Genomic DNA, 21,568 nt, shown 5'->3' on the forward strand with positions numbered 1-21,568 from the left:
TGCTCGTGTCTGCTGATGGACGCGTCTTGGCTGCTGGGTCCTCTCGAGCTCCGGATGTCCCTCCCACCCTCAGCATCTCCCCTCGATGAGTTCTGTTAGGAAACCGAGCACTCAGCATGGAGGCGGCCTCTTCACTGTCCAGCAGGCCCTGTGCCTGCAGTCCAGCTGAGGATCCACTGGCTGTGATGCTGACCCAGCTCAGCACAGCTGCCCACTCGGCCTCAGTTTCCCTTGTGTTGGCTGAGGGGCTCAAGTGCCGTGGTGAAGGTCCTTCCAGTTGTACAGTGATTCTAGAAGTCGCCGCGGGGCAGCTTGTCACAAGCCTGGCTCCATCCTTCCCCGAGGAGGAGGACGGCTTGGCCCACAGCAGGGATCCTCTGAGCAGAGCTCATTGGGATGACAGAAAGCAATCTGCGACTAAGCATGTAACAGCAGGGAAATAAAGGAGCCGTGGGATGGTTTACCACTGCGCTGAGGCTTCCAGGCGTCCACCTGTGTGCCCTCATGTGTCGGGCCTCACGGTTCTGCCCTCCGCAGCTTTGAGGCCCAGCCTTGAGCCCTGGGGGTCCCTCCTGCCTGACCTTGGCCAGTGCCTCACCCTCTTCAGGCCCAGGGGCATCACCGGTGGCCACAGGGCTGTGGATGAGGGGGCGGGCCCACCTGTGCTGGCCAAACGTGGGCCCCTCCGCCACCCCAAGACTGCACAGCTGCGGCCCCAGCAGTGAGAGCCCCAAGCTGAGTCCTCAGAGCCATCGAGGTGTCCCCGAGCAGCCCTGCCCCCCAGGCCTTTCCAACAAGTTCAGTGGAGCCCACATTCAAGTTTCTGACACCTGTGTGGTTGCTTGTATGCAGACCCAGATGTCCAGCGCCCCAGGGACCCCAAGCTCCCCAGCCCGTGAGGAGCCCTAGAAGCAATGTTTTTAAATGGCTAGAGCCCCTGTTCCAGACATGCTAGGAATCCCAGTGTCCTCCATGAGCATATACCTCTGCAGGGTTCTCAAGGGGGGTGGGTTCCTCCTCAAGTCCCCACCTCCGTACCCCCATGTTGGGCAGCACCCTGAATCCTTCTCTCCCCAGGGAGCAGGTGGAATCAGAGACCTCACAGAAGGGCTGGTTGCTCGAGGGCCCCTTTTGCTGCCTCCTCCTCTCGTCTTCAGGGCACCTTGCGTGTGTGCGTGCTAAGTCACTTCAGCTGTGTCCGACTCTTTGCGACGCTATGGACCATAGCTCACCAGGCTCCTCTGTCCATGGGATTCTCCAAGCATGAATACTGGAGTGGGGGTTTGCCAAGCCCTCCTCCAGTGGCTCTTTCCGACCTAGGGATCGAACTCGCGTCTCTTATGTCTCCTGCACGGGCAGGTGGGTTCTTTACCACTAGTGCCACCTGGGAAGCCCTCAGGGCACCTCACCCCTCCCCTAAACTGGCTTGAGGAACCCACTTTCCCTCAGTACAATAAAAAGAGCAATTTCTCAGTCCCCCTGCCAGCTCCAGGCCTGTCCGGGGGCTGAGTTCTGGGCTCCTGAGGCCACCCCCAGGCCACTCTGCCACAGGACAGGACAGAACAGGGCAGCGCACAGGGCTCCAGAGCCCAGCTTCCTCCTCTGTCTCCCCTGTCCACCTGTGTAGGAGCTTGGACTTGAATCTAAAGGGGTCATCGCTGAGAGGCAATCATATCCTCTAGCCCCCAAGCCCACGTTTGAGGAGAGACTGTAGAAGGGAGTGAATTGTGCTGGCTTCCACTCCTTGGACTTCCCTGGTGGCTTAGACGGTAAAGCAGCTGCCTACAATGCGGGAGACCTGGGTTCAATCCCTGGGTCAGGAAGATCTCCTGGAGAAGGAAATGGCAACCCACTCCAGTATTCTTGCCTGAAAAATTCCATGAACAGAGGAACCTGGCAGGCTACAGTCCATTGGGCCACAAAGAGTCAATGGCGTTTCCCCTGCTGGCAACTTGCGAGGGGTCACAAGACACCTCAGTCTCCGTCCCAGCCTGCGGGGGCCCCAGAGGGCTCCTGGATAACGGAGACATTTTCCGCTTTGGAGCCAGGCAGCCTCCAGGGTACCTGTCACTGCATAGCAGGTGACCACGTGAGGCGGTTCTTGGGAACATTTTACAGAAAAATGCAGGCCTCCGAGCACGTTATTTATAATTCCTTCATGGGATTATTGAAGGTTTCAGAACAGTATGACTCTCAGCCCATCCTCCCCCTAGAAGTCCTTGCTCTGCAGGCTCCATTTTCCTGAAGGAAACCCCGAATTTGGACAGCATGTGGCTGAGCAGGACTCTGGCAGCATGGACTTCACCCTGAGGCTGGGCAGGGCAGGTGTCCTCACCTCGAAAACCACTGGGGGTGGGGAAACCACGTCCCGAGGCCCCCTCACCTTTGGGGAAAGCTAGTTGCACCCTGTTCTGTCCTGTCCTGTCCTGCAGAGCTATCGTGGGATCAGGCCTCCAACGCTGGTGGGTTTCAGTCCCATGTGGTCAAGGGGACCCCAGGCTCCTAACCCTGCAGACCTAACACCAGCATTTGTGTTCACGGGACATGGCTTGTGGCTCATTTGGGGCCTCTTTGTTGGCCCTGGTGGGGTTCTCAGCTCTCACTCAGTTACAGCCCATCTTTGAGGTACCAACCTCAGGTTCCACTGGCCGTGTCCCCCCCCCACTAGTATGGGGGTGTCATTCATTCGCTCTCTGCCCTGTGGCCCGCTGTCCTCAACAAGGGCCCGGCCCAGCCAGACCCGTGGATGCCTCCCTCCTTCCCACACTCCCTGACTCCTACACAGGGTGGGAGGCTCCCACTGCAGAGGCTGCGGGGGACACATCGCCCATTCCGCAGGTCCAGCCCTCTGAGCAGCCCTGCAGCCGGGCTGTGGGCCAGCATGATCTCACTGGGTCAGAGGAAAAGGACATGGCACCTGGCCCCCCACCGACCTCAGCTGGGCCCAGACCTGCGAGCCTCTGGCTGCTGCTCAAGCCGATTCACTGGGGGGCAGGCAGCTCAGATCCCCAAGCCACGATCCCGTGGTGCTGCAAAGCCGCGTCTCTCCTTGTCTATTTTGTGTAAATAACATAAAAAAAAACCTTCCTAGCTTCCCATGGGGACCAGACCATGGTAGTCACTGCTGACAGAGGTCTGAAGGCAATGACTTTCCTGTCACTCGAGGAGCCCAGGCTGGGGTGGGGGGCAGAAGGGGTGCCCTGCTGCTGATGACCAGGAACTGGGACATCTGGTGAGCTTTTCTAATTATCTCACCGATAAATAACCTGTTTTCATGCAGAAAAAAAAAAAAGTGAGTGACATGTCTTTAATTCTTACAAATAGGAATTCCATTGTGTGTTTATGACTAGTAAAAGCACTTCTTACTGGGGACATAAAAGGGGGAAAAGGCTAGAACCACAAAAACCTGGATGCTCCCTACTGAGGTGGATGGTGGCCTCAACATCTGGATGGGGGGGCATCCCATCCCTGTTTCTTCCCTGAGAGGCGGCTCCAGAGACACACAACTGGCTCCCGGGCACTGTGCCAGGCATGTTGGCACAGGTTGGGTATCCCTGGTGGCAAGGGGATGTCAAGGGGACTCTGGGCTGTGGCCTGGATTGTGTGCGGGAGCGACCCTGAAGCTCTGCTCACCTGGAGGAAGCAGGCCCTGGGTCACTTTAGATCAGAGGGTGCGACTGAGAATATGACTCAACTTCCTGCAGGTCTCTGGACCCCTCAACCCCACCTCTACTGGAGACAGGGATGGGGGAGGCATCCTGGAAGGGACAACAGCTGGTCATGCAGATGCTGAGCAGGTGGGGAGACCTGTGACTGGAAGCAGTAGGGGGTCACAGCCTCAGATGGGAGCATCAGCTGCAAGGTCAGGATGGTCATCTCGTTTGAGGTCTCCCGAGGTTTCCAGGCAGCACTTGTGCCTGCCCATCAGGAAGCATCCTGTGTTGTCACCAGAGCCCCGCTGGGCTTGGTTCAGGGACCAAGGGTCGGGGTTGGGTGAGGGGAAGAAGGGACTCCAGGAGCCAGGGATGGGTTGTGCTACAGGTTTGGCTGGGACTGGCCTGGGGCACCCCCTAGAGCCCAGTCTGAACTCTGCAGGGAGTGATGCACTGGTAGTCATGGGGAGTTGTTTGTCCTTAGAGTCCTGTCTGGAGGATTTCTCTTGTGGTCCAGTGGTTAAGAATCACCTTGCAGTGCAAGGGATGTAGGTTTGATCCGTGGTTGGGGAACTAAGATTCCATTTGCTGCCGAGGAGCAACTAAGCCCACATCCTGCAACTACTGAGCCCATACTGTAAGAGCCAACCCAACACAGCCAAATAAAAAAATTTTTTTTAAAGAGAGAGTTCTTACTAGGGTCCAAGGATGACTGGTCTCCCACTCAGATCTCAACTGGTTGGTTGAAGGGACATCAGGCCTTCCAGAGTGCCTAATGCGTGTCCGGCTCTCCCAGGCTTTATCTCATTCTGGCCTTGCCACAAACCTGGACCGTCAGCCCTGGTTTCCCTGGTGGTTCAGCTGGTAAAGAATCCGCCTGCAATGCAGGATCCCTGGGTTTGGAAGAACCCTTGGAGAAGGGAAAGGCTACCCACTCCAGTATTTTGGCCTGGAGAATTCCATGGACTGTATAGTCCATGGGGTTGCAGAGAGTCAGACTCGACTGAGCAACTTTCACTTTCACTCCTTCCTGGAACTTTCATCCTGATGGAGTAAAATTTATGTTTGGGGCAGGACAAGGCAATCTAAACATAACGCACTCCCTGCCGGTAGTAGGCCCTCCCTAGCGTGCAGCCTGCACCTGCATTATACATGAAGCCAACCTTCTTGAAGCTGCGAATGCCTGCTCTATCATGAAGATCAGGGTTGTTTTTTATTTTTTCTGACACAGGCAGCGTAACTCCTTAGTATGTTGCATTTCTTTCCCAATCCCATAAGGGGTCCTGGGACCTGTTGCTCACTATGTATGTGCTTGTCTGGACTCTGTATTTTTAGGTGAACTTTGTATAAAATATGGCTGTCTCCTCTGAGTGTATTATCCTTTATTTCAAAAATGTGTGGGAGCAGTCCTTGGAGTTTTCTGAAAGACTTCCTACTGGGTTATAATCTTCACTTGGCTCAAATAAAATTTTCTATTTGGGGACTTTCCTGGCAGGTCAGTGGTTAGGACTCTGCATTTCCACTACACAGGGCAGAGGTTTGATTCCTGGTTGGGGAACTAAGATCCCACATGCTATGCAGTCCAAAAAAAAAAAAAAATTCTCTATCTCTTCTCTATATGCAATGGTTTTGACCAGGCACCCACCTTCCAGCATGGCTGTCATGCTGGGGAAGAGAATGTGGGCACGCACTGCAGCCAGGGGGCTGACGAAGTGTTCCGTACTCATTTGCTCACTTCTGTTGGATTGAGACTGAGTAAGTTGAGTGTGTCTAGCTAAGTAGATCTATAGATTATATGATCTATCGTAGTTTTAAACAAATGATTCCTCCCAAGCAATCAAGTGGGCTTACAAAAATTTTTTGTAAAGAGACGGCAAATAATACCTGTAATCCATACCAGGTTAAGTGGTTGCTACTTCCTCCCTCCTGACACATGCTCATCACCCATGGTACAGAGCTGATGGGAAGGCAGCCCTAAACATAAAACATTAAACAAAACCAAACTGTGTGAAGCACCCCCACCTCCATCATCATTGGTTTGCTCTGGGAGCACCTTGAGATAGTCTCAATAACATTATGAACCTCCCTGGTTGACAAGGCATTTAAAACCTTAGCTTTCAGGGCATGAAGACAACCCCCCACAGTTTTTTCCCTGTGCTGTTTAAAGTGATGTGCTGTTCTACCTAGTACTTTTTGATATTTCCCTAAGCAATGATAAATATTTGGAAGGCTCTTTTAAAGTTTCTTGTGTAATAGCACAAGACGAAAAACACCTACCACCAGGCAAACATTTATTCTTTCTGCTGCAGTAAAAATGGCAGAAACAATGAACAGAAAATGATCTGTCGAAAAACCGAAAGGCATTTCTTTGTCAGCAAATACCTTTGGAAGATGTAGAGAAAACACTGCTGTAGATTGAAGAAAAAGTGTTAGAGCAAATTACCCAGTGTGGGAGGTTTGCTATACAGTCAGTTGGCTGAAAGTACAGATGTTTCTACACATCTCAGCTTAAGGTATTTGCTGGATTCTGTTCCAAAAATGAAATACACAAACCACTTTGTGTGTGTGTGTGTGAGCCACTAAAGGAAAGATGTGGCAGGGAAGATATATTTCCAACAGTTCATACTTTGTTTAATAAAAAACAATGTCATGTGGGGAAAACAGTGTAAGTGCACCCATTGATGGAACTGCTAGTGGGAAGAATTTTTTCCCAACAAAACTTTCACTTATTTATTCCTGAGACTCATAGAATGCTAGTGAGGAAAGAGCGAACATCAGGAGCCAAGCATTCCATCTCTCCCATGAGCTTTTCAGACAGCAGTGATGGTCTCACTATTGTGATTTGGTTGGTTGATGTGTAGGTGACCTTCAGTTCAGTTCAGTTCAGTAGCTCAGTCGTGTCTGACTCTTTGCGACCCCATGAACCGCAGCACGCCAGGCCTCCTTGTCCATCACCGACTCCTGGAGTTCACCCAAACCCATGTCCATTGAGTTGGTGATGCCATCCAACCATCTCATCCTCTGTCGTCCCCTTCTCCTCCTGCCCTCAATCTCTTCCAGCATCGGGGTCTTCTCAAATGAGTCAGGCCTTAACACAGTATAAATGTGTGCATTTCCTGTGTGAGGTTTCTTGTAGACCCAGCTTGGTTCTCCTCCAATGTCTTCTCTCGGAGGTGTACCTGATTTTATTGCCAGGTTTCATTTGAATCCATTGAGGAATGAGACAACTCTGCTTTTGTATCTTGACCCAGAATTGCTTGAGACTGAAAGTCTTGTGAGATGTGGTGAGGTGCAAATTCAACCACACACAGGATGGCGGAGAAAAGAGTTGGGAAGGATTTAAAAAAAAAAAAAACCAAAAATGATTCTGGATGATAAAAGCTGCAGAGGCAGCAGAACCTGCAAAGCCCATCTCTGGTCAAACCATTGCAAGAAAGACCTAGAAGCCTCAAGAGCACATAAAATACAATAGGAGCCATCCATGGTGTTCACTTTCTAAAACCAAGATTGTCCGAGTAAGGGAGAAGCTTCATGATAGATTCTTGGTAATGGGATTGAATGTGACCTTGAGAATGTTCCAGATAAACTCCACAGAATGAGACATCTTTATGGCAAGCTATTGAAGGGAGCTGGCATGAGTCCTTCTGCCCTCTTTCTTCTTGACTCCCTTTCCTTCTTAAAGGTCAATGTGCTGATATTTCTCTAGGTGACAAGCATGTTGACGAAAATAATCTATAAACAATCCATAATGTTAATAGGAATTGTAAGGAGTTTTATTTGAGCCAAACAGAGGACTATAACCTGGAAGACAGCCTGCTGTCTGGAGGAAACTGGAAGAAACTGCTCTAGAGATGCATGGATTTCAGCATGGTTTCAGAACAAAGAAATAAAACAAGTCACGGATACATTCCTTCAAGGTTTAAAAAAAAATCAGATCAGCACATAAAAAGAGTCAGTATGGCCTTGGCAGCTGGGAAGGGAGCCCCAGGATTGGACCCGGATTGGTGTCCCAGAAAGGGAGGAATTTTTAATTTTTTTTAACCTGGACATTCTTTATGCCTACTCAATGTGCCCTTTTCTTAAGAATTAAATTAGATGTACAAAGTATGTTTGATAGGCCAAAAATCAAGTTAACTCATGTAAGCCAGAGTGAGTTCCCCATAGCTGGTGTGTAAAAATTTATTTTATCAGCAACTATCAGTCTTAAGCAGTTAAAAAAAAGCTTGAAAACAATAAGCATACTTTCTCTGCATCTATCCTTCATGGTAAAGATTTTAGAACTGATGCTTGAAAATGTGTCCGTGGATGTGATTTTGTGCCAACACTTGGACCTACACACTTTTTAAAAGCTTGGAAACAGAAACTGTTTTCGTAAGTTAGGTTTCATTTATGTACCATAAAATTCACCTTTTTCAAGTGTACTATTCTGTAGTTTTTCTTAGAATATTCAGTTGTGTGACCTTCACCACGAATTCCAGAATAATCTGTTTTTAAAACCTGTGGTTTGAAAATGAAGAGTTCCCTTGGGATTTGAACCCATTTATGAAACATAAACAAGCAGCTCTTTCCCTTTGGTTTGCTGGACCAGCTAACTGACAACAGAGAAGGATGAACCACACAAGCTGCATTGTAACAAAATGCCTTTGCACAGTTGATGGGTGAGTGTAAAAACCAGTCCAGTGATTTAGTAAGGCCCTCCTTCCATTCAGCTCCATAGTTTGTGACAGTCACTAAAAACCAGAGTTGAAGCAAACTGTCCTGAGAGCCTGGCCTTCAGATTGATGTTTTACAGTGTGAAATCAAAATTTTAGTAAATAAGGAAGCACATTCAGTCATATTAACATTTCTAGTGAGAGCAAAATGCTTTCCCTGCAACTTTTTAAAAGTACAAAGAAATTTGTAGTTTTGTAAAATGTATTGGAAAATATGGCTGTCTTCAATCCTATAAAACCCTTTGGAATGTGTCTGTGGGGTGGGTTATATGACTCAGACAGTAAAGAATTTGCCTGCAATGCAAGAGACCCGGGTTCAAACCCTGGGTAGGGAAGATCCCCTGGAGCAGAAAATGGCAACCAACTCCAGTTTTCTTGACTGGAGAATCCCATGGACAGAGGAGCCTGGCAGGCCACACTTTTACTTTCACTAACACTTTCACTTTCACATAGTCAGTGTTTTTATATGGGAGTGGGTGCTCCTGAATGTTTTCAGACAGAGGTCAGAAACGTTAGGAGTCTGTGGTTCTTCTCTGGTTTCCCAGCTCCCACCTCCACCCCCATAACAGAAAAAGAAACAGAATAGAGTCTTCTCTCCTCAGTAGCCAGCAGAATATTTTCTAGTCTTCCGGTCCTGTTATGTCCATGCTCACAGCCTTCCTCCCACACTCTGGATGAAATTCCAGCTCCTCCCCCATCCTCCCATTCCCTCAGCTTTGACCCTCTTTACCGGCCCGGTTCCCCAACTAGGTCCCCTTGCCCTGCACCCGGCCCTGCCCCGCTGTCCTTCTGTGTTGCCTTTGGTCTTTGCTCAGTGTCAGCCTTCATCAGCCCCTCCCTGACCTGATGTGACCATGACCCCCCTCACCCAGACACACACTCCGTGCCCCCACCTGCTAAGGGCTTTTCTTCCCACACATATCACTCCTGTATCACACTTAGAACAGTTTATTTGAGGGCTGCTTCCTCCCTCCCAGCAGTGTGGGGCCTGTGTCCCCACCCCCAGCTCCCCACTGCTGCTCCTGGGATCCCCCAGCCTGGAAGGGGCACCGGGGTCACCCTCACAGCAGCTGAGGGACCTGAGACAAGTGTCCCCTCCTCTGTGTCGCTGTCCCCTCTCTGTAATGGTACCGCTGGGTTCCTAGGAGGGGCCACTGAAGATTCTGTGTCCAGGGTCCCCTGGCACTCTTTGCTCCAGACATCTCCTTGGGCCCCAGATGCCCACAGGGTGGTTCCAGGACAGGGAGCCACGCCTTCTCGGAAGCCACCCCTCTGAAGCCACGCCTCCAAGAAGCCACGCCTCCCGGAAACCCCACAGTCCCAGGGTCTCCTGAAAGGCAAGATGTGGATTCCAGCCGGGCCTGGGACCCCTGGGACCCCTGGGACCGTGCCAGGCTGGTCCTCAGGTTGGGCTGTGGGCAGTGGGGGGAGTTTGGATGGTCCGAGCCCCCTTACAGGGATCCGGGATGGCTGAACACAAAATCTCAAGCCACTGAGGTTGGGTCGGGAAAATCAGGGCCTGAGTCTCCAGGATGGTCTGGGCCATGAAAGGCTGTGAGCTGAGGCTCCTTCTTGCTGGGAGGTGAGGTTCTGGTGGTGGGGCTGGGTCGAGGGTCCTGGAGTGGCCACTAGGATAGCACTCTTGGGTGGGGACTCTGAGGTGGTAGCTCTGGTGGGGCCTGCGCTGGGAGATTTTGGGCAGGAAAGCGGGAAACCCCAAGACCTGGAGTTGGTGGGGGTCAGTACAAGGCGGGCACCAACAGCAGCAGCATCGACCCGGCCAGCAGCGCCAGCAAAGGCGGGCTGGCCGCCAGGTGCGCGGCGTGGGAGAGGCCAGAGGGGGCCGGCAGATTGCAGTCGGTGTAGGGCTCCACGCAGCCCGCAAAGGCCATGACGTGCGCCACGAAGGTCTCCTCCTGCACGCCGTGCACCAGGTGCGCCTGCGGGCCTCGCGCAAACACAGCCACGTCCTCGCCCCCGTGGGTCTCGCTAGCCAGGGGCACAGCCGCCTGCTGCCGGTACGAGGGGTCCTCTGGCCAGAAGGTGGGGAGTTAATGTGACAAGGGAAGCAGCCTTCCCCTCCCTAGAGTTCCTGTGGCCAGGGTCCCCACCTTCCAGCCTCCCAACCACTACACTTACCGCTTGTGCTGTCATTAACATCGGGCCTCGAGCCCCCGCCAAGCACGTAGCCAGGGCCATTGCCATAGAGGATGGAGGTGTAGGACTTGTTGTCTGAGGCCTTGCTGGGGGCCAGACCTGCAGGGAAGAGGGGACCCCGTGAGCACACTGACCCCAGCCTTTGGGGTGCCTCCTGTGTGCAGAGCCCAGGCAGGTCTTGTCTGTTGAGTGACTTAATCCTCGCCAGAGCGATCCAGGGCAGTTGCTGTTATTACCCCACTTGACAGATGAGGAAACTGGCTCAGAGCACTTTGTGCCTCATAACTTAGGGGCAAGGATCTGTCACTCTCCCTGGGCTTACCGAAAATGGAGGTCCCACGCAGTGTGTAGCCACCAAAAGAGAAGACATGGGAGTGGTCTGCAGTGACAAGGATCAGCGTGTCCAGTTCGCTAGTGAGCTCGTTGGCCTTGGCGATGGCATTGTCAAACATGACCGCCTCGGTCAGCGCCATATAAGCTTTGCCATCATGGTGACCGTGGTCAATGCGGCCTCCTGCAAGAAGGTCACATATAAGATATCAAACCCACCCTGATGGCCCTCATCAGTCCTCTGTTCCCCAAGGGGCTGCCACTCACCCTCCACGAAGAGATAGAAGCCACGGGGGTTCCTGCTCAGCACTTGCAGGGCCGCCTCTGTCATCTCCTCCAGGGTCGGGTCCATAGTGTAGTCTTGCTGAACATTATACTTCATGTCTGCCGGCTCAAAGAGGCCTGTGGGAAAGGAGAACAGTGATGACCCTCAAGTTGGTGATTGGGGTGGCCCGTGGCACCCATCCCGGGGAGGCCAGTGGTTGTGGGTTGGGTGGTTACCCATGAGGTGTGTTACACTGGAGTCATTGGCCGCCTGAAGGAGCTCTGTGCGGTTCCACACATACTGGGCTCCCTGGGAGGGGCAGAACCAGGCCTCAGCCCATAGCCGACACCCCAGGCCTGGCCCCGCTGTACCCCCTGCACCCATGAGCCCCCATCACCTGGTGCTTGGCCTGCCACTCCTGCACCAGGTTCCGCTTGTCCTTCCGGACTCCGATCTGATTGACATTATCTGGGTATTCAGGGTCTGGGGTCCCCTCAGGAAACATGTACTTTCGGCCTCCACCCAGGATCACCTGGGACCAGAGATTAGGGCAGGTGGGTTCGGGGCCTGGCTGGCCCTTTACTCCTCTCACACAGCCCCTACCTTCCCCCCCAGGTCTGTGGGAATGGCCTGTCCCATCTCCTACATGGTGCCACCCCACCACACATACACACACATGAAGCCATGGAGACCCCAAAGACCCCAGGGCTGGAGGTTGCCTGGGACTGTGTTGAGAGTGTGCCCCACCACTGGTCCCCAGCCCTGCCCCATGCCCAACATGTCGCACGTCAATATCCATGTTGTTGACCAATTGTGTGGCGATGTCCTGGCAGCCATATGTCTGTGCATCGGCAGGCAGGTCAGCATCTGAGTACCAGTCTCGATTCACAACGTGCGCGTAGGCCCCGGCTGGGGAGGCGTGCTGCACCCTGGTGGTGGTCACCACTCCCACTGACTTTCCTGAGGGTGGCAGAGGTCATGGTGGGCCACTGAGGTTTCTGAACCTGCCCCTGCTCAGGAAGCTGACGCCCAAGCCCACCTGCTTTCTTCGCCCGGTTCATCACAGACGTGACCTCATTGCCACGTGTCGTGTTGCACTGGTTGTAGCGGGCGGCTGCACTTACACCGATGGTTCTGTAGTTGCCCTTGACCCCACACAGGTAGGCGGTGGCAGTGCCTGCACTGTCTGGCACCTGTCTGTCCACGTTGTATGTCTGGGGGCAGAGATGTCTTCAGCTCTGCTGAGGTAGACACCCAGCTCCTGACGCAGGCCCTGGGCCCATCCTCACAGCCCCTGGCCCCTAATTCAGCCCCCAACCCTCTTGGGGCTCTCCCTCCTACCCTGCTCCCTAGGCCCACAACCACCCCTCCAGTGTAGACCAGACTGAGGTCACTTGGCCCTTACCTTGGACAGAGCCACGTATGGAAACTGGTCCATGGCCAGGGGTGTCTCAGGTCCCAGCTTGTCTTTCATCTGCCCCTTTAGGATCCGAGTGGCTGTCACCGTAGGCACCCCCATCCCTGAAGGTACACACTGTGTCAGGTTTGAGTCCCTGGGGCCAGCCTGGTCAGCCAGCAGCTCAGGGTTCCAAGGTGGTGGGGAGATGGGGTGGACTGGCTTAGCGCACTCACCGTCCCCCAAGAAGAGGATGACATTCTTGGCGGCTGTCTGGATGGGCTGCAGCTTCTTAGCCACATCAAGGGCCTGGGCTGCCTGGCGGTTCCAGAAGGCGGGGTCTTCCTCCTCAACTGCCCAAGGGGAGAGTGGAGGTCAGGTCAGCCTGGGGCCGCCCCCTGTGAGTAGGGGCTGCCGGGAGCTGCCTGATTACCTGGGACGAGGCCAAGGGAGAGCTGTAGCTGCAGGCCCAGCAGCAGCAGCACGCAGGCCCCCTGCATGGCTGTGTGATGGCGGAGGGTCAGGATGGGACCTCGGGAGGCCGGGTCTCGGGCAAGCCTGTGACACCAGGTACCAGCTGCAGCACTGGCTGCTGGGGCTTAAATCTAGATAGACTTTGTCCCTGCTGTAAAAGTCTCCGTGTCCCTCCCAGTGCCCCAGGTGGCCACACCCTGCCCCTCACCTGCCCTATGACTTTGAGCCCTGTTGCCAGGAGGATGTGGTGGGTGTGGCTGAGCCAGCAGGGGTCCTGAGATTTCAGGTCCCTCCCTCACAGGATGGTCCCCAGCTGTCTCCTCAGGGTGGTGTGGGGATTAGGGTGCAGAAGGCTTAGGCCTGAGGAACATTTTCAAGGTCCTGACTGAGGCTCCTCCCAGCCCTCTGGCTCACCAAGTCCTGTGGGAGAACCATCTCTCCTTCCTTCATGTGTTCAGTGTTTTCTGAGACTCAGCCTTGGCCTGGTTTGGTTCCTAGTGCTGAGGGACACAGCCTGGGCCAGGGGCCTGGGTTAGTTCCCTGGTGCCCTGAGGCAGAGATCCATGGGGTGGCCTGTCTGCCCTGCCCCCTGCTCAGCTCACCAGACTTGACCTGGGCAGGAGGTGTGGGCACTGGGCTAGTGGGAGCCCCTGGGAGCCTGGGCCCAGCTTCTGCTGTGGAGATGGATGGGGCTGGAGGTGAGAGCGGAGCGGGGGCCTTGCCTGTGTCTTCAGTTACTGAAGTGCTGGGTCTGCACCACTGTTTGTGTCTGTGTGTTTGTGTGTGTGTGTGTGTAAGGTGCCTGAAATGGGTCTCCAGGTGTGGGCCCAGTGCCCCATAACTGAAGTTGACCTCTGCTCCATTGAACAGGTAAATGGAAGGCAGAGGTGAGTCTGTTCTCTCCACAGGCCACACACACTCACAGGAACAGCTTCTGATAAGGAGCTAAAAGGTTTCGGTAATCCCAGGTTGGGTTCAAAAGCATTCCTTCCATCCAACAATCCCACTTCTGTGTGTATCCCCAAGAATTGAAATCAGGATCTGGAAGAGGTACTTGCACACTCACATTTTAGTAGCATTACTCACAGTAGCCAAGAGGCGCAAGCCACTCAACCATCCACAGCAGACAATGGATGAGCAAAGCATGATATAACTCTGCAATGGAATATTGTGCTTGGTTGCTCAGTCATGTTTGATGGTTTTCCATCCTATGGTCTGTAGCCCACCAGGCTCCTCTGTCCATGGGGATTACCCAGGCAAGAATACTGGAGTGGGTAGCCATTCCCCTCTCCAGGGGATGCTCCCAAACCGCGGGATCGAACCCAGGTCTCCTACATTGCAGGCGGATTCTTTACCAGCTGAGCCAACAGGGTAGCCCTTTTTCTTGAGGGCCACATCTAGTGGAACTCACGGGACCAGGGAGGTGACAGCCACCAGGTGACCGCCTGGGAATCAGGCAGGGAGGTAGGAGGGGTGAGCACTGAAGCCCGGGAATGTCCCTCTGTTTTCAGGGAAGGTGAAAGCCTGGCTTTGGGGGAGGGGAAAGCCTCAACTTGGTCCAGCTGCTGGCCTTACCTGGCCCTGCTGACTCCCTCGGGGTCCCTGAACTGCTGTCCTTCGGTGTTGCTCACGCCCTCATGGCCTTTGGTCTTTGCTCAGTGTCGGCCCCTCATCAGCCTCTCTTTGACTTATTGATGTGAATCACCCACCTCCCGCCCTGCCCCCCACCCCATACACACAGACACACACTCTGTGCCCCCACCTAAGGGCTTTTCTTGCGACACGTATCACTCCTGTATCACACTTAGAACAGTTTATTTGAGGGCTGCTTCCTCCCTCCCATGAAGGCGGGGCCTGTGTCCCCACCCCCAGCTCCCCCGCTGCTCCTGGGCTCTCCCAGCCTGGAAGGGGCACTGGGGCCACCTTCAAAGCAGCTGAGGGACCTGGGACAAGTCTCCTCTCCTCTGTGTCGCTGTCTCCTCTCTTTAACGGTATCCTGGCTTCCTAGGAGGGGTTGCTGAGGGCTCTGCCCAAGGTCCCCCACCGCTCCTGGTTCCAGACGTCTCCTTGGCCGTCTCCTTGGCCGTCTCCTTGGCCAGGGAGGAGCCCACAGGGTGGGTTCCAGGAGGACCAGAAGCCACAGCTCCCCAGGAGCCACGCCTTCTCAGAAACCATGTCTCCTCAGTATCCACGCCTCCTAAGAAGCCACGCCTCCCGGAAACCCCGGAGTCCCAGGGTCTCCTGAAAGGCGTGGTGTGGGTTCTAGCCGGGCCTGGGAACCCTGGGACCATGCTAGCCTGGTTCTCAGGTGGGGCTGTGGGCAGTGGGGGGAGTCTGGATGGTCCGAGCCCCCTTACCGGGGTTCGGGGTGGCAGAACACAAAGTCCCAAGCCACTGAAGTTGGGGTCGGGCAGTAGGTCTACGGTGTCACAGGGAAATCAGGGCCTCAGCCTCTGGGATGGCTGGGCCATGAAGGGCTGTGAGCTGAGGCTCCTTCATTGCTGGAAGGTGAATCCTTCATTTCTGGGAGGTGAAGCTCTGCTAGTGGGGCCGGGTCGGGGATCCGGGAGTGGCCGCTAAGATAGGACTTCAGGTGGGGACTCCGAGGTGGTAGCTCTGGTGGGGCCTGCGCTGGGAGATTTTGGGCAGGAAAGCGGGAAACCCCAAGACCTGGAGTTGATGGGGGTCAGTACAAGGCGGGCGCCAGCAGCAGCAGCATCGACCCGGCCAGCAGCGCCAGCAAAGGCGGGCTGGCCGCCAGGTGCGCGGCATGGGAGAGGCCAGAGGGGGCCGGCAGATTGCAGTCGGTGTAGGGCTCCACGCAGCCTGCAAAGGCCATGACGTGCGCCACGAAGGTCTCCTCCTGCACGCCGTGCACCAGGTGCGCCTGCGGGCCTCGCGCAAACACCGCCACGTCCTCGCCCCCGTGGGTCTCACTAGACAGGGGCACGGCCGCCTGCTGCTGGTACGAGGGGTCCTCTGGCCAGAAGGTAGGGGATAAATGTAACAAGGGAGGCAGCCTTCCCCTCCCTAGAGTTCCTGTGGCCAGGGTCCCCACCTCCCAGCCCCCCAACCACTACACTTACCGCTTGTGCTGTCATTAACATCGGGCCTTGAGCCCCCGCCAAGCACGTAGCCAGGGCCATTGCCATAGAGGATGGAGGTGTAGGACTTGTTGTCTGAGGCCTTGCTGGGGGCCAGACCTGCAGGGAAGAGGGGACCCCGTGAGCACACTGACCCCAGCCTTTGGGGTGCCTCCTGTGTGCAGAACCCAGGCAGGTCTTGTCTGTTGAGTGACTTAATCCTCGCCAGAGCGATCCAGGGCAGTTGCTGTTATTACCCCACTTGACAGATGAGGAAACTGGCTCAGAGCACTTTGTGCCTCATAACTTAGGGGCAAGGATCTGTCACTCTCCCTGGGCTTACCGAAAATGGAGGTCCCACGCAGTGTGTAGCCACCAAAAGAGAAGACATGGGAGTGGTCTGCAGTGACAAGGATCAGCGTGTCCAGTTCGCTAGTGAGCTCGTTGGCCTTGGCGATGGCATTGTCAAACATGACTGTATCAGTCAGCGCCATATAAGCTTTGCCTTCATGGTGACCGTGGTCAATGCGGCCTCCTGCAAGAAGGTCACATATAAGATACCAAACCCACCTTGATGGCCCTCATCAGTCCTCTGTTCCCCAAGGGGCTGCCACTCACCCTCCACGAAGAGATAGAAGCCCCGGGGGTTCCTGCTCAGCACTTGCAGGGCCGCCTCTGTCATCTCCTCCAGGGTCGGGTCCATAGTGTGGTCTTGCTGAACATTATACTTCATGTCTGCCGGCTCAAAGAGGCCTGTGGGAAAGGAGAGCAGTGATGACCCTCAAGCTGGTGATTGGGGTGGCCCGTGGCAGCCATCCCGGGGAGGCCAGTGGTTGTGGGTTGGGTGGTTACCCATGAGGTGTGTTACACTGGAGTCATTGGCTGCCTGAAGGAGCTCCGTGCGGTTCCACACATACTGGGCTCCCTGGGAGGGGCAGAACCAGGCTTTAGTCCTTGGCCCAACACCCCAGCCCCGACCCCGCTGTACCCCCTGCACCCATGAGCCCCCATCACCTGGTGCTTGGCCTGCCACTCCTGCACCAGATTCCGCTTGTCCTTCCGGACTCCAGTCTGATTGACATCATATGGGTATTCAGGGTCTGGGGTCCCCTCAGGAAACATGTACATTCGGCCTCCACCCAGGATCACCTGGGACCAGAGATTAGGGCAGGTGGGTTCAGGGCCTGGCTGGCTCTTTACTCCTCTCACACAGCCCCTACCTCCCCCACCAGGTCTGTGGGATGGTCTGTCCCCACCTGTAACTCCTGCAGGGTGCCCCTCCTCGCCCCCACAAACCCGTGGAGATCCTGCAATACTCCAGGGCTGTGGGCAGCCTGGAACTGTATTGAGAGTGTCCCATCCCCTCTGCCCAGCCCGGCCCTGTGCTCATCGTGTCGTACGTCAATATCCATGTTGTTGACCAATTGTGTGGCGATGTCCTGGCAGCCATACGTCTGTGCATCGGCAGGCAGGTCAGCGTCTGAGTACCAGTTGCGGTTCACCGTGTGTGCATAAGCGCCGGCTGGGGAGGCATGCTGCACCCTGGAGGTGGTCACCACTCCCACTGACTTTCCTGAGGGTGGCAGAGGTCTTGGTGGGCCACTGATGTCTCTGAACCTGTCCCTGCTCAGGATGCTGATGCCCAAGCCCACCTGCTTTCTTCGCCCGGTTCATCACAGATGTGACCTCATTGCCACTTGTCGTATTGCACTGGTTGTAGCGGGCGGCTGCACTTACACCAATGGTTTTGTAGTTGCCCTTGACCCCACACAGGTAGGCAGTGGCAGTGCCTGCGCTGTCTGGCACCTGTCTGTCCACGTTGTATGTCTGGGGGCAGAGATGCCTTCAGCTCTGCTGGGGTAGACACCCAACTCCTCATCCAGCCCCTGGGCCCATCCTTACAGCCCCTGGCCCCTATCTCAGTCCCAGTCCCTCCTGGAGCTTTCCTTTCTACCCTGCTCCCTAGGCCCACACCCACCCCTCCAGTGTAAACCTTACTTTGGACACTTGACCTTACCTTGGACAGAGCCACGTATGGGAACTGGTCCATGGCCAGGGGTGTCTCAGGTCCCGGCTTACCATTCATCTGCCCCTTTAGTATCCGAGTGGCTGTCACCGTAGGCACCCCCATCCCTGAAGGAACACAGTATCTCAGGTCTGAGTTCCCGGGGCCAGCCTTGGTCAGCTGGCAACCCAGAGTTCCAGGCCTGTGAGGGGACAGGGGGTGGACCGGCCTCATGCACTCACCGTCCCCCAAGAAGAGGATGACATTCTTGGCGGCTGTCTGGATGGGCTGCAGCTTCTTAGCTACATCGAGGGCCTGGGCTGCCTGGTGGTTCCAGAAGGTGGGGTTTTCCTCCTCGACTGCCCAAGGGGAGAGTGGTAGTCAGGTCATCCTGTGAGTAGGTCATCCTCTGTGAGTAGGGGGCACCGGGAGCTGCCTGATTACCTGGGATGAGGCCAAGGGAGAGCTGTAGCTGCAGGCCCAGCAGCAGCAGCACGCAGGCCCGCTGCATGGCTGTATGATGGCGGAGGGTCAGGATGGGACCTGGGGAGTCCACGTCTCGGGCAAGGCTGGGACACCAGGTACCAGGTCAGTGCTAGCTGTCCGGGCTTAAATCCCTGCTATTAAAGTCTCCGTGTCCCTCCCAGTTTCTCGGGTGGCCACACCCTGCCCCTCACCTGCCCTATGACTTTGAGCCCTGTTGCCAGGAGGATGTGGTGGGTGTGGCTGAGCCAGCAGGGGTCCTGAGATTTCAGGTCCCTCCCTCACAGGATGGCCCCTAGCTGTCTTGTCTCCTCAGGGTGGTGTGGGGATTAGGGTGCAGAAGTCTTAGGCCTGAGGAACATTTTCAAGGTCCTGACTGAGGCTCCTCCCAGCCCTCTGGCTCACCAAGTCCTGTGGGAGAACCATCTCTCCTTCCTTCATGTGTTCAGTGTTTTCTGAGACTCAGCCTTGGCCTGGTTTGGTTCCCAGTGCTGAGGGACACAGCCTGGGCCAGGGGCCTGGGTTAGTTCCCTGGTGCCCTGAGGCAGAGATCCATGGGGTCTGCCTTGCCCCCTGCTCAGTTCCTCACCAGACTTGACCTGGGCAGGAGGTGTGGGCACTGGGCTAGTGGGAGCCCCTGGGAGCCTGGGCCCAGCTTCTGCTGTGGAGATGGATGGGGCTGGAGGTGAGAGCGGAGCAGGGGCCTTGCCTGTGTCTTCAGCTACTGAGGTGCTGGGTCTGCACCGCTGTTTGTGTTTGTGTGTGTGTGTGTGTAAGGTGCCTGAAATAGGTTGACAGGCATGGGCCCAGTGCCCCGTAACAGAAGTTGACCTCTGCTTGATTGGACAGGTAAATGGAAGGCAGAGGTGAGTCTGTTCTCTCCACAGGCCACACACACTCACAGGAACAGCTTCTGATAAGGAGCTAAAAGGTTTCGGTAATCCCAGGTTGGGTTCAAAAGCATTCCTCCCATCCAACAATCTGACTTCTGGGTGTGTATCCCCAGCAATTGAAAGGAAGATCTGAAAGAGGTATTTGCACACTCACACGTTAGCAGCATTATTTACAGTAGCCAAGAGGCACAAGCAACTCAACCATCCAGAGCAGACGAATGGATGAACGATAAGTCTACAATGGAATATTGCACTTAGCTGCTCAGTGTGTCTCACTCTTTTTCACTATGGACTGTAGCCTGCCTGACTGCTCTGTCCATGGGGATTCTTCAGGCAAGAATTACTGGAGTGGGTTGTCATGCCCTCCTCCAGGGGATCTTCTTGTCCCAGGGATGGAACCCAGGTCTCCCTCATTGCAGGTGGATTATTTACCAACTGAGCCACCAGGGAATCCCCAATGGAATATTATGCTGCCTTCAAAAGCAAGGAACGTTTGATCCCTCCTATTACATGGATGAACCTTGAGGACATGATGCTCAGTGATGTAGTTGAGGTGTTGTTGTTTATTTGCTAAGTTGTGTTTGAGTCTTTTGGCATTGCATGGACTGTTTCCTGCCAGGTTCCTCTGTCTATGGTAATTTCCAGGGGATCTTTCTGATTCAGGAATCAATCCCATGTCTCCTGCATTGGTAGGTGGATTCTTCACTGCTGAGTCACCAGGGAAGTCTCAGTGAAGTACACCAGTCACAAAAAGACAAATACTATGTGGTTTTACTTCATTAGGCATCCTAAGTAAGCTCTTTGGAAGAAAAGCCAAGAGAAACCTAAACAGTGTATTAAAAGGAAGAGACATTACTTTGCTAACAAAGGTCCATATAGTCAAAGCTATGGTTTTTCCCATAGTCACATATGGATGTGAGAGTTGGACCATAAAGAAGGCTGGGCATGAAGAATTGATGTTTTTGAACTGTGGTGTTGGAGAAGACTCTTGAGAGTCCCTTGGACTACAAGGAGATCAAACCAGTCAATCCTAAAGGAAATAAACCCTGAATATTCATCAGAAGGACTGATGCTGAAGCTGAAAGTCCAACACTTTGGCCACATAGTCTGAAGAGCTGACTCATTAGAAAAGACCCTGATGCTGGGAAAGACTGAAGGCGGGAGGAGAAGGGGACGGCAGAGGATGAGATGTTTGGATGGCATCACCGACTCAATGGACGTTAGTTTGAGCAAGCTCCAGGAGAAAGTGAACGACAGGGAAGCCTGGTGTGCTGCAGTCCATGGGGTCACAAAGAGTCGGACAGGGCTGGGTGACTGAACAACAACAAAGACATCTCAAGCAGTCAAATGATTAGAAATGGAAAGTCGGATGGTGGCTGCCAGGAGCTGAGAGGAGGGGGGAACTGAGGAGTTGTTTAATGGATACAGACTTTGAGTTTTGCAAAATGACCAAGTTCTGGAGATCTGGGGCCAACCACGTGAATAGACTTAGCACCACTGAACTGTGTCTTTTTTTTTTTTTTTTTTATTAAATTTTATTTTATTAGTTGGAGGCCAATTACTTCACAACATTTCAGTGGGTTTTGTCATACATTGACACGAATCAGCCATAGAGTTACACGTATTCCCCATCCCGATCCCCCTCCCACCTCCCTCTCCACCCGACTCCTCTGGGTCCTCCCAGTGCACCAGGCCTGAGCACTCATCTCATGCATCTCACCTGGGCTAGTGACCTGTTTCACCATAGATAATATACATGCTGTTCTTTTGAAACATCCCACCCTTGAACTGTGTCTTAAGAATTGTTATGATGGCAACTTCTATGTTGTGCTTTTTTAAAATCACAATTAAGAAGTTCTTTTCAAAGGGGAAAAAACCCTTCCTCCCTGCCTCACCCACCCCAGTGGACCTGGGTAGCCCCCTCCCAACTCGGGCCCCCTCATCCCTGAACCACACTGCACCGGCCACTTGCATCTTTCTGTCCAGCTGCCTCCCTAGGTGCCCTCCCTTCAGGCAGAGCTTCCGGGTTCCTCCTCCTTGACCTGCTGTCCCACCTGCTCACCACACTGACCCAGGTTACCCTCCAGCTCCCAGAGGACCTGCCCACTGGGGGGCTC

The 21,568-nt window shown here is 54.4% G+C and overlaps 2 protein-coding genes across 2 annotated transcripts; both read right to left on the reverse strand.

Moving 5' to 3' along the window:
* Positions 1-10,104: 10,104 nt before the first annotated feature.
* On the reverse strand, positions 10,105-13,013 carry LOC136163161 (intestinal-type alkaline phosphatase). Its single transcript, XM_065927599.1, has 11 exons — positions 12,947-13,013; positions 12,750-12,866; positions 12,523-12,638; positions 12,157-12,331; positions 11,905-12,077; positions 11,515-11,649; positions 11,354-11,426; positions 11,120-11,254; positions 10,845-11,036; positions 10,505-10,621; positions 10,105-10,397 (listed from the first exon to the last, which is right to left on the reverse strand). The coding sequence occupies exons 1-11, from the start codon at positions 13,011-13,013 to the stop codon at positions 10,105-10,107; spliced, it is 1,593 nt and encodes a 530-aa protein (XP_065783671.1).
* Positions 13,014-15,673: 2,660 nt separating this feature from the next.
* LOC136163162 (intestinal-type alkaline phosphatase-like) lies at positions 15,674-18,586 on the reverse strand. Its single transcript, XM_065927600.1, has 11 exons — positions 18,520-18,586; positions 18,318-18,434; positions 18,088-18,203; positions 17,723-17,897; positions 17,471-17,643; positions 17,085-17,219; positions 16,923-16,995; positions 16,689-16,823; positions 16,414-16,605; positions 16,074-16,190; positions 15,674-15,966 (listed from the first exon to the last, which is right to left on the reverse strand). Exons 1-11 carry the CDS (start codon positions 18,584-18,586, stop codon positions 15,674-15,676), a joined length of 1,593 nt encoding a protein of 530 aa, XP_065783672.1.
* Between the last annotated feature and the right edge of the window lie 2,982 nt (positions 18,587-21,568).

The sequence above is a fragment of the Muntiacus reevesi genome, chromosome 3 (assembly GCF_963930625.1).
Source record: "Muntiacus reevesi chromosome 3, mMunRee1.1, whole genome shotgun sequence".
NCBI classification, from domain to species: domain Eukaryota; kingdom Metazoa; phylum Chordata; class Mammalia; order Artiodactyla; family Cervidae; genus Muntiacus; species Muntiacus reevesi.